This window comes from Archocentrus centrarchus, chromosome 21 (genome assembly GCF_007364275.1).
Source record: "Archocentrus centrarchus isolate MPI-CPG fArcCen1 chromosome 21, fArcCen1, whole genome shotgun sequence".
NCBI classification, from domain to species: domain Eukaryota; kingdom Metazoa; phylum Chordata; class Actinopteri; order Cichliformes; family Cichlidae; genus Archocentrus; species Archocentrus centrarchus.
The window spans coordinates 3,875,662-3,888,207 of NC_044366.1; the positions used below are offsets into that span (position 1 = coordinate 3,875,662).

General features: G+C 40.3%; 1 protein-coding gene across 1 annotated transcript in view; it reads right to left on the minus strand.

Moving 5' to 3' along the window:
* Positions 1-1,855: 1,855 nt before the first annotated feature.
* col6a3 (collagen, type VI, alpha 3) overlaps positions 1,856-12,546 on the minus strand; it is an 83,566-nt gene continuing 72,875 nt past the window's right edge. The window contains 22 exon segments of the mRNA XM_030758094.1: positions 1,856-2,659; positions 2,930-3,115; positions 3,929-3,988; positions 4,114-4,183; positions 5,363-5,643; positions 6,462-6,539; positions 7,618-7,878; positions 8,181-8,236; positions 8,316-8,418; positions 8,568-9,269; positions 9,547-9,649; positions 9,740-10,233; positions 10,341-10,352; positions 10,465-10,501; positions 10,598-10,630; positions 10,883-10,945; positions 11,269-11,331; positions 11,434-11,469; positions 11,565-11,615; positions 11,780-11,842; positions 12,142-12,204; positions 12,287-12,349. Coding sequence (XP_030613954.1) covers positions 2,619-2,659; positions 2,930-3,115; positions 3,929-3,988; positions 4,114-4,183; positions 5,363-5,643; positions 6,462-6,539; positions 7,618-7,878; positions 8,181-8,236; positions 8,316-8,418; positions 8,568-9,269; positions 9,547-9,649; positions 9,740-10,233; positions 10,341-10,352; positions 10,465-10,501; positions 10,598-10,630; positions 10,883-10,945; positions 11,269-11,331; positions 11,434-11,469; positions 11,565-11,615; positions 11,780-11,842; positions 12,142-12,204; positions 12,287-12,349 — 2,919 coding nt within the window. The 3' untranslated portion in view covers positions 1,856-2,618.

The window sequence follows — 12,546 nt, forward strand, 5'->3', positions numbered from 1 at the left end:
GTATCTTGAGGCTCGGCCAAAAGAACATACAATTAAAACATTACCAACGTCACCATGTTCTGTCATTAATCTGGACAAGATTTCTCTATGACAAATTAAAGCATCAGGAAGATGATGTGCTTGATGACTCCACCACTGATGAGAGAAATCTGGGCCATGAAAAACCAGCTTGAACAAGACTGAATGCCGAAGGTCAACTCAAAGCGCCCAGAGATTGTTTACATATAGATAAGTGTCAGAATAAAAATGTTATGGTTAGTCGGGAACACGGGCTCGGAGAGAGAGAGTGTGCACTCTTACTCTGAGTCCCCACATGGCCATGTGGAATTTTTTCTGATTCTTTAATAAAAAAAGTAAGACATTTAATATATTAAAGTGTTTCAGGTGTCTTCCTTCATAAACAACCTGTTTACCTGTCACCTCTCCCTTAGAGATAGCGTGAGGAGTGCAGCCATTCCAGAGGGGCTGAGAGTAGAGCCGCTGCTCCTCCACATCAAAAGGAGACAGTTGAGGTGGTTCGGGCATCTGACTAGGATGCCTGCTGGGTGAGGTGTTCCAGGCATGTCCTACCAGGAGGAGGCCCCGGGGCAGACCCAGGACACGCTGGAGAGATTATATATCTCGGCTGGCCTGGGAACACCTTGGAGTCCCTCCTGGGTGAGCTGGTGGAGGTGGCTGGGGAGAGGGAGGTCTGGGCTTCTCTGCTTAGGCTGCTGCTCCCACGACCCAGCCCCGGATAAGCAGAAGAAAATGGATGGATGGATGGATGGATGGATGGATGGATGGATGGACATAGGTCTGAGGGAAGTGAACTACCTTTGTAATACAAAAAACCTTGGGTTAACCCTGAAGTGAGCTGGATCAGCGAAATCCTGCTTCATAGTACAGACCTATTGGGTCCAACATTTGTGTGTTAACTTTGTCTCTTTTAATGAGTTATAGATTTAATGTTTTCTTCTATTTTTGTTTGCATCTACTCAGTAGTAGCAGTAATAGTAGTAGTAGTTGTTTCTCCTGTGTTTCTGTTCCTGTCTCCGTGTCATTCTGTCTTCATTCCTTGGTCCTTATTTGTGTTGCCTTTTTTTTGTACAGCTTGTTAAGTGTTAGTTTTCATGTCTGTGTTAGTCTCCTTTGGTTATTTCCTGTTTCACTTTGAAAGTTTTTCTTTTGTGTCCTGTGAAACTTGTACTTCCTGTCTGTCTCCCCTGATTGTCTGCACCTGTGTCTCATTTCCCCATCTGTGTCTAATCCCCAGTTACATAGCTCCGTCCTCCTCTTTGTCTTTATTCTGTTACCAGTTGTGCTCCTTACGTTTTCTCAGGATCTTTTAAGGTTTTCTTGTGTTTTTGCTCGTTCACCATTTTGATAATTCTTTGTAAACCCATCTGAGGTTTATTCTGGCCACAGTAAAGGCTTACTTATTGTCGAACATTCTTCCTCTTGCAGCCAGCAGTTTGTGTCCTCCACATCAAATCCACACCACGACTTCGAAATGGGTTACAAGAGCTCGGTTTGAAAAGTGTACAAGTCTGTGTGTGTTTTGTCTTACTTTTGTGCAAATAAATATAACCTAATATCACATGTTGCCAAAAACTAATGTTCAGATCACATTTGTGAGCTGCTTACAACTGAACTGTAGAAAAAAATATCACTTTGGAGAAAGCCTTACTCAGCGACCATCTGAAAATGGTGGAGGGTTGAGATCTAGTGTTGGTATCTCTGAAGTGTAAAGAGTTAACAAAAAAAACCAAGTTAAACTCCAAACCACACCGCTGGAATAAACACGTGTCTTTGTGACTCTCTGCTGTGCAACATTAAATTCGAAACAAGAAAGAAATGAATCAGTTGCTCGTGCTTATTAGAAAGTCTAATTCCTTTTTATTTCGCCCTTACCGACATGGAACACAATTTTCTGTAAATCCAAAATGAAACAAAAAATAAAAACAGCTCGACAAGTACATTCTGTTTCTCAATAAGTGGAAATCTTGTGTTTGAGGCAATGGATCCAGAAGTGCATTTAACATTACATTAATGTTTGTATCCCAGCAGTTGGTCGATGTCTTTACATACACACACCGCCACACCAGACTTGTGTAAACATTGCTGTGGTGACAGTGAAATACTGAAGTAATGATTCCACAGGGATGAAGTGAGCTTAAAATAATATAAGCCAATGTTGCTATGTGAATGTGGAATGTAAAAAAAACTTAACCACAATATAAAAAAAAAAAGATTACTGCTTTAAAATCCTTCATGTACTGATTTACTGCTCATCTCTGTCCAAGATATTCATATATGTTTCTTGTTTAATCATAAAACTGCATTTTAAAAACTATGCGAACCGCAATTGTTCCAGAAAACTTGACTTTAACTGAATGCACTCAACAACTCCTTCTGTAAAACAAACATATCATGTAGCACCAGGAGGTTAAAACAAATCATGCAGCAAATTGTGTTGCTTCCTTCTTGTTGTGAAAAAGACTACTTCAAGAATTTTGGGGATAAAGTCCATGTTTGTGGAATCCAGTGCAGCCACCATTGACTTTGGCCATTTTGGATGGTTTTCCTCAGAATCCCCTAAATGCTGGTAAAAGCTGGCCACGTCTGTCCCCTTCGTCCTATGTTCTTATTGTAGCGATGACTCTTTGGTTCACTGGTGCTGAGGAAGAAGGAAAAAGAAAAATATGGTCAGGCCCTTTGTGTATGAAAAAAATCAATATGCCTGTTTTTATGTTTACGTTTGTGTTAAAGATATTTGGCACAAATAGTTGAAAAATAAGCCATCTGGAAGATTTTTATATCTAAGATTTATTGGTGCTTAATAAGTTGTTACATGAGCTGGGACATTTACTGTAGGAAAGCAAGGCTGATTTAAACGTTTCCCTTCATCGTGTCCCTACTGAGAGAACATTACAAGTGAGATAAGTACCTGGTTTTCCACAAGCCTTCATACACTGCTCATGAGTGTCAAAGCGATTCTGGTTTCCACCGCAGCCGCCGTACCAGAAGCGTATGCAGCTCTTGTTGGCTGCATCGTAGTGCCACTTGAGAACAAACTTGGCACACGTACCTTCCTCTTGGGGAAGCTGGCAAATTTCCACGGGTGTAGATGCAGCTGGGAAGGAAGTGAGAAAGAATAAGACTTGGTAAAAGGATGAAAACGTGTGCAGTTACAAGCTATGCAACACTACACTTTAAATATGAGCATTAATGACTGGTGTGGTTGGCAATAAATGTATTGTTGCTATTAAATATAATGACAGCTAGTTAAGAGTTAATGATTTTGCCAGAGATCTGTTTGTGCTGTGGAACTGTGATGGGAAAAGCAGCACAGTGCACAAATGTGTTTCAAGGCTAGAACCAGTTTTCCATAATCCTGAGTTACAGGGAGATATAGGTTTAAAGTAGATTTCCTAGCTGTGAGTATCTGATGGTAGGATGGAGAACTGCTGCTAAAAAAACAAACAATGAATCCCTGAACAAGGCTTTGTTTCCATTCATTTTCTCCATGCTTGTGACTTGGCTCACGGCACTGACAAAAAGCATAACCTTCTCATTTTTCCATGCTTGGCTTCTTACTTGTTCCGTCAGTCATTTTTAGAGCAGCAGAGGAGGCAATACAGAATACAAAGGATTAGTTGTATTGCAAAGTGAGCACAGTTTGTGGAAAATAAATTATGTAACAGTGTTGTTACTTGCAAACCCAGTGACTCAGTGTGATGTATATGTCCAGCATTGATGGTAATCTAAAACTCGAGCAAAGGGAAATGCTTTTTCTTTCCTTCTGGCTAGTATTTGCATACCAGCCTCAGCTATGTATTCAAAAAAGTGGGCTGGAAGGGAAGGAAGCGTAACACAATATGTCTGCAGAGAAGTCATCATGTTATTCATGTCTTAATATTGTCAGTGAGTGCAGAGCAGAGCTCACCAGGATCTGGGAGGACGTCCACCTGTTCAACCTGCTTCACCTTTGGCTGAGGCTCTGCCACTGTGGAAACATAAAAATATTACTGTGGTTTCATTTTAAAGAGGCAGAGGATGTTAAAGAAATACCAGGAAATTTGTAATTGGCTTTTTCTTTTTTTTTTTTTTTTTTATTTGCTAGGATCTCACCGCTACTGCCTGGAGTGGCCACCTGAAACTGGCTCAAAGTGAGTTGACCTGCACAGTCTCTGGTGATAAACTGGTTTTACACCAGGAATAAACGTGTTCGGTGTCTTTATCTAATGTCCCCTTCTTAATAACTTTAAATTTAAAGTTGAAAGTGTGCATGTTGCTGCTGGCTGTCTGCTAGACTTCACCTCATCCAGAAACTGAATCTGTCAACTGTGTTTGTGGTGCTGGTGAATTTTAGGGCATTTTAATGTAAACTTGAAGTAACAATATAGCTTCCTGTGCGGTTAACGGTACCAAAAGCTCATTCAAGAAGCCTGTGCTCCAGTTTTGGTGAGTGAAATCTAGAAGTAATTAGAAAGCATCTGTGTCTGTACAGTCTATGGATGCAGCTTACTAACAAACATTAACATATGTTGATATTTAGCAGTGATTTTTGAAACATGTCTTCATGAAGAAAACACGTCACATTTCAAGCCAACAACCATGTATTTGGTGTTTAATGATCATTGATTCTAGTGGCTTTAGTCGGCTGTAGCAAAAACATGTTTAAACTTGATTTGGGTGAAAACTGAGCTCAACATTTTGTTCAATTTCTTAAAAAAAAAATCATGTACGTTTTAATTTTAAATACCAATTTTATGGCTACATACATGATATTCTGCTTACAAACCAAAGCTAATGAAGAACCATAATGCAGGATAAATGTAATTGGGCCTAACAATCATATATTTTGATCATTAGTCATGCTAACATAGCCTTCAAATAGTCTGAAAGAAGAAGAATGTGCCACAATGTTTGATTTAATGTTCATATTTTTAAATCAGGATATTTCACTCAGCATGCTCTCATTACCTGCAACTAAATTACACTAAAACAAACAAATATTTAATTTTTTAACAGGTTAAACTGCATTCCCACATGAAGATAGCTAATGATAAGACAACTGTATATGGAGCTAATGATATGTTACCACTGTAGATAATTATTCAGCAGGACATTATAATGTTTACACTTTATATTAAGCGTATACACTGATTATTTGATTCCTTACATTTGTGCTCTAGTTTTTTTTTCAAAGGGAGATTAAATGAAGACACCACACTCGAAAGGAAGCTCTCTACACAGCTGACTCAGCATAGACAGACAGCAGAGCAGAACCAGTCAGATTGTTTCAACTTGCAGAACACAAGCCTGCTGTGCCTATAATGACTGGACAGTCACTGTTTTGGGTGAGTGTTTAGCAAACAGTCGTTATCTCTGCATATGCAGTCGAGGCGCACGCTGCATTAAACCAGGTGACGGCACACTCCCGCAGAGATGCTGGCAGCATCAACCACTTACCTGACCTCATGCAGTTTTTCAAGCAGAGGGCCTCACTGTCGAACCTATTTTCATTTCCTCCACAACCTCCATACCAGAACTGTGCACAGAACCCGTTCTTTCTGTCAAAGAACCACTTAGCCTCATAGTCTTTGCACGGCATTCCAGCGTCATAGTCAAGCGAGCATGGGTCTGCCAATTCATTAACTAGAACATGCAGAACAAAAACACACACAATAGCAGTGATGGGGGGAGAAACGGGGAGAGAGGATGAGTTTGTGTAAGGATTAGAGTGAAAAATATACACAAGGCACACAGCAGATCCTGTAAGCTGCTGAAAAGTAGCAAGAAATAAAAAAAAATGTATTAGAAGCTTAGGCGTGTTTGAAAGGGTTTCAAATTAGTGATTGGACCTGCAGAGGAACAGAAACAGCATTCAGCATAAGACTATATTCTACATGGGTGTCGGGATAATTCCAATATTAGAGGGGTTTTTTTTGCATATTAAAAATTGAAAGTTGTCAGCAGAATGAAAGAGAATTATTTCTAGGTTTTCATGGATGGATTTGAAACGTTAGTTGTAACTACAGTAGCTGTTAAATGTTAGTTTCTTGGTGTTTTCATGCCTTAAATTCTGTGCCTTCCACAAGGAGCGACAGCTGTAAGGTCTCCTCTCCTTTGGTGTTTCTGTGTTCTACTGAAACTGTGCATTTCTTAAGGTTTCCTGAATAACTTGTGGTATATCTCGTGACCTGATGAATAACACATTGGTGCAATAGTCTCATTTAATATTACTGCATTACAGCATAACAGTCTTTGACTTGAACATCAGGTTTTATTTACATGACTAACATACTACCTAGGAAACCCAGCCAAACAACCCTATGGTGGCTACTTCAAAGACACACTGTTGGTTACAGCTCCAGTGTATTGGTAAACAGACATGTGGCTGCTAATTATACAGGACATTTTCTAAAAGCAAATTTCCAAGCAGTATACAGACACAGTCATGCACCGTCACTCACCAGTTTCTGGTTTGTCCAGCGGTGGGGTATTTGTAGTACTTGTAGTGTTGAGGTTGACAGGCTTATGCTCAGCTGCTTCTGTGAAGTAACAAAAAAAATAAATTTTTCAGTATAACTAAAAGAATAGAAACCATAAAATACACTAAATTATTTGGTTGGGGAAGGGAAATAATTAAGGTCTGGCTGTGGATAGAGAAGGTCACTAAAAATGGAGAAACTAAAACATTGTGAGTTACCAACAATATATTGCATTTACACCATTAAATGCAATATAACCATTAAATGCAATATATTGGGGAGAGCGTGAATGCAGCCTCTTCTCCCTCCTGCAAAAATCACCTCTTTGATTTTTTTCTTTAATTATGTCATGACTAAACTGGCCAAATGAAGCAATCAGATGGGGAATGCATTGCAGCCTGTAAATAAATAAACAGGTGGGGATATTATATACCATAGGGATGTGACAGTTCAGAAATCAAGACCAATATCACAATACAAATGTCCACAACATCATATCATGGTTTCATCTTCCCGTATTGCGATATCCTTGTGGAGCTGCTATTGCACGGTCAAAGCTAATCTGGTGGAAGCTGAACTCTATTCAGTTCAATTCAGGTTTATTTATATACCGTCAAATCACAGCAACTGCCTCAGGATGCTTCAGTCCCTGCAGGATTCTGGAGAAAACCTCAAAAATCAGATGATCCCCTATAAGCAAGTACTTTGCAACAGACAGGACAGGAAGAAACCTCTGGCTCAGGAAGGGACAGACATTATTTTTAAAGATCACTCAGGCAATGAATGAACCGAGAATACATCAGAAAAAGGACATTTATGTTTTGTTCATGATCTAATCCCGATGAAGAGATCAGGCCTGTGGTGATTAAAAATTTTTTTAAATCTATATATGGAGAATTATACACCCCGACTCTTAATTTATCAGAGCACACAATCTGTAACGGGTAGTTGTGTCAGTAACAACTAGCTTTTTAAAATGGTTTCCATAAGAACTTTTTGTCTGAGACAAGAATGAAGACTTCCACACTGGTGTTGCATACTACTGTACTCCAAAGACAGTTTACAGTTGGATATACAAAACATGCAAAATATGAAGGAACACTTTCTGAGGAAGCTGTAGCTGTCTTTATAAACTTACTTGTACTAATGACACCTTTGAGGGTAGAGACAATCTGACCCTCTGCTGTGTAGGATGTGACTACAGCATGGTATGTCTGAGCACTTTCCAAGTTGTCCACAGAGAGCTCTGTACCCGACACGTTGGTCTTCAGCACCAGTTTATGGTCGGCCAGCCTCACCACAACAACTTCGAAGTAGACGAAGAGCTTGGGGTCTGGCCTGTTCCAATGCAGTTTCAAACTGCTGGAGGTGACATTAGAGACGTGCAGCTCTTCTGCATCTGGGATTTCAAGTTACAGAGATATATGTAGGAAAATGTTTAGTGATTTTAGCTCTAGTGTGGTGGGTTATGTCACTGTGGCAAATGTTATTTTTTGTGTCCAACTAACATAAATTTTAAAAGTAATATTTATTTTGTGAAGCATGAGAGCAAAGAAGTGTGAAAAATACTGCTGATTGCTGATTCATGGGCAGACAATATTTGCAATTAGTGACAGTATGTATGACTTACAGTGACCAAAACTGCAAAAAGCAGTAAAGAAATATTAGTTCAGTTAGTTAGTTAGTTAGTGACAGTCTTACCCTTGTGCTTTCTTTCATGGACTGCTTGTTGATTTTCATGATGTTTCTGATGTTTCCTAGAAATGTGAGAATGGTAATAAATCACTAATGTTTTCAGCAACAATGATATTATATTGAAAAAGTCACAGAACTTACTCTACTTCCTGTGATGATGTGAAGGGGTTTTTCAGTGGCTGGTCACTCTGGAACCACGTGCAGTTTTTGGCGACTTCAGGGGACATGTACAATGCATTTTCAACTGAAAAGCAATGCAGCATAGAACACAAATAGATTAGGATTTATTAGACTGAAACAACTAATAGCATTTATTCTAAAATATTACATAGAGAAGAGCGAAAAAAGTGTAGAAAAATGTATGATGGGCATCGATATCTACATCGAACTTACTGCTGATATACTTGGGCAGTAGCTGGCCAAAGGTCCGGATGTCTGTGTCATAAAAGCGTGAGCTACCCTGCACCCACTTGAAGAAGACATCTGTAGGCTCACTGACCATGCTCGACAAGACACGGGCATCCTTAGCACTCAGTGTGTCACCCACAGCAAAGATGACCAGGAAGTAGCCTTTGCACTTGACCTCAGTGGCAATGCGCACCAGCTGCTCCTCATCTTCTTCCACACTTCCTGTCACAAACAGTACGAGTACCTTTCTGTCACGTTGGAGAGGTGCCTTCTCAAACACTTGATCCACGGTCTCTTCGATAGCCTGTGCGAGTGCCCGGCCACCCTCCAACTGGGGCGTCTTCTCCACCAGGAATTTGACGATATCGTGTGCTGAGGTGAGCTCAGTCAAGCCGATGTCAACGTGGATGGGGGATCCAGTTTTGTTGTTGATGAACTCGTATGGTGCTTGCTGGATCACAGACACTCTGGCGTGGTGAACAGATGATGTGGGATTGGAAGATATGTGAAGCCGCTCCACCATGTAAGCTATGTAGTGTTTAATCTCGGCAAAGATAGTTGGGTAAGTAGACTCAGAGCTGTCCATGATGAAAGCCATGTCAATGTCCACATCTGAGGTGGAAGACCTCCTATCTCGGCCAGCCGTTGGGGGAACATAGTCACAGATTTGGTCTGGAGAGCAGAAATCTGAAGAAAAGGAGACATAATATGGCGTAACTCTTCTTCTTTTTTTTCTTTTTTTTTACATGGACTCAGAAAATCTATATTCATCGGGAGTTCTTAAATGATTTTGTTTTTCTACAGTGCTAAAAAATTATTATTTTTATTTTTCCAAAAATAAAAAAATCTGGCAGTGCAGTCCTGTGACTGCATTCTGAGACAACAAAAAGTGATCTAAATAAAGAAAATCTGACCAAAATGAGAAGCTGTTTCATAAATACTAATGCTCACAAAGAGCTCTTACCCAAGCAGACGTGGCAGTTCATAACCTTTTGGATGACTGACTTGTACTGTGGACTATTAGCGTTGGGAAGGACAATGACCTGGGCCAGTGCTGTGTTGTTGGACTGGTATACAAGGAGAGGAAAATTACAAGCTGAATACAAATTGATGGACTATTAAAAAAAACTGCCTCAGGGTTGTATGTTCTACGTTACCTGCACTGCTCTGCTGAGTGCTCTGTCCTCCTGTCTAACCAGCAACAAAGTGGCAATTCCAGCGTTGTGGAGGCGGAGGGCAGCATTAGTAATTCCTTGTGCCCGACCAACCTGATCACCCACAAAGAAGATGGCCACCTTCCTCATGAGGAAACCACTGCGTACCCTCTTGAATGTATTCTGGGCCACAAAGTTCATGGCTGTTTCCAAACTGCGGGGCTTTCTTGTCTGTGGGATCTGAAGGCCTTCAATGCGTTCCACTAGGGCGCGTTTCTTCATGGCGTCAGCAAACCGGACCTCAGTGGTAACTTCATTGTTATACAGGGTCAAAGCAACACGAGCTCCTCTGGGACAGTTACTTTCAGCGATGGTAATTTTTTTGACCAGGTTCAGGACTGTGTCACGCATGTTGTTGAAGACTGGACGGCCAAGACCCTGAGAGATGTCAAGTGCAAAGGCCAGCTCGGTGGGGTAGAGCGGGCATTCCTGCTTACCTAATGAATTCAGCATGAAGGATTTTGTTTTCATTATAGTTGTGGACACAGTACATACACACTAAATCAAAGCATTATTATTCAGTTAACAAATCTTTTGTACTTACCAAAGCAGCAAGCTGGTAAAGAAAATGACACAGAATATGGTGAGATGTTTCATGGAGCGCACAGCACATGAGTGTCAATAGTTTACAATAGAAGAAAATGACAAAGTTACTAAGTTATACTTACGGCAGTTGTCTCTGATCTTTGTGACCAGGTCACATTGCTGCAGGAGACGAAGAAAACACAAAAACATCTATTAACCAGGACCTGAGTTAGATGAGTTACACTCTGTTCAGTACAATTCACACTGAGCACGTACCACAGCCCCTGGTCCTCTGGGTCCTTTCACACCCTGTTGGACAGAAGACGGTTAATAGATGGCAATAAATGAACATCCAGCACAGGGCGCCACAATATAATGATATTGGCCATAACTTTAAAATGACACAGTGATATTATGATAATGTTAGAATTGATTCAGAACCAATAAATGACAATTATGTAAATTATCCAGCAGTGCAATTATTTATTAAATCATGCTAGGCTCTACATTGCATTTTGCAGTATATGTCTAATCTGCTATGATGGCAGATTAGATGCTTACATATGGCCCAGGATATCCAACTTCTCCTTTCTGTCCAGGTGGACCAACATTCCCAGAGTCTCCCTGGAAAGAGTTAACGGTGAGAGGAAAGAAAGAAATTCACATATAAAGAAGTTCAGATGTGTTCAGACTTTGAGATAGAGTGTGACTTCCTCTAGTTTGCTATCTTAAAAAATAAAAATTAACAAAAAATGAACATGCAAGCAAGTCATTCACTGCCAAGAATGGAATGCTACATATTTAAACTAAAACTTCAAAGCACGTCCTTTACTGCACAACAGCAAACACATGTGCTCGGCTATGCTCTGGAACAAGCTTGAACAATTTTAGCAAAACTATAGCAGAAGTACATGTTAACCTTATTTAACTGCAGACTTAAATCTTACCCTCTGTCCACGATTTCCTCTGGGTCCAGGTCCACCCGAGGTGCCAGGATCTCCAGCTGCTCCCTGAAATGATGGAACAAAAGAAGATATATGCAAATGACCAATACTTAAAAGCATCTGAGTGTACAACACTGCTTCTGCTTCACTGTCAGTGTTTCGCATTACCTTGGGTCCCGGGAATCCTGGGAATCCTTCATCTCCCTTTTAAAGAAGAAAGCACACATACATCAAGTGTTCTTTATATAAAACTGTATAGAGAATTTTATTTTGGATGCACCAGTTCTAAAATCACTTGCCTTTCTTCCTTTAGCCCCTTGAACACCAAAACCATCTCTACCGTCCATACCCTGTAAAAAAAACAAAACAAAAAAAAACCGTTAGGAAAACAAGAGCAACAGCATCTTCTCATCCTCTTCCTTTTTCCTGTGTGAAACGATAATTTCTTGTTTATTCTTTGCCAGATTTACATTCAGTAATGTTGCATTTAAAGAAGATGTGGTTTTGCTCTTACAGGCTCTCCATGGGGGCCGGGTGGTCCAACAGCACCTTTAGGTCCTGAATCTCCTGGCTCTCCCTACAAAGACATGGAGATAAAGAAATACTTTAGATGTAAGGGAAATGTCAAAGTGTTGAATAAAGTGTGAAATGTATCTTTAAGCTGATCAGGTTTCTATAGATTTAATTAAATTACGTGCTTGTTTTGAAAGGAGGGCCTTAATGATTTCTTACGGTGCTTTCCTGTTTACTCAAATAGACTCCATGTGTGTGTGTCCAGTAATGTGACAGAGCTTGACTTAGGCCTGTGTGTTTATAATTAAATCAAGCCTGTTATGAAGGAACATAAGCCACTCCAAATTTAGTTCCATTCAATACCTTGCGACCAGGGGGTCCTCTTCTGCCTTTCTCTCCAGCAGGACCTGGGATACCTCCAGGACCCTAGACCAGAAAACATTAGGATATTAAAGTTAAGTTTTGAATGTTATCAACATAGAAAAAATGATCTATTGTGTTCACTCACTCTTGGTCCAGGGTTTCCATCTTCTCCTTTTTTTCCTGGTGCACCAATTGGTCCGGGTTTACCCTTGAAAAAGACAAACCAGACATCAGCAATGCACCACTTGTTCACATGTTAGAGCTGCAGTACCAGCACATGAATTACACATTGTGTGTGCGTGTGTGTGTGTGTATGTGCACCCAATCCAGCCAAAATAACTTGTCATGCAGCTACTGCAGCCAAGAAAACTAATAACAGAAATAACCTGTGACAGCACCGACTAT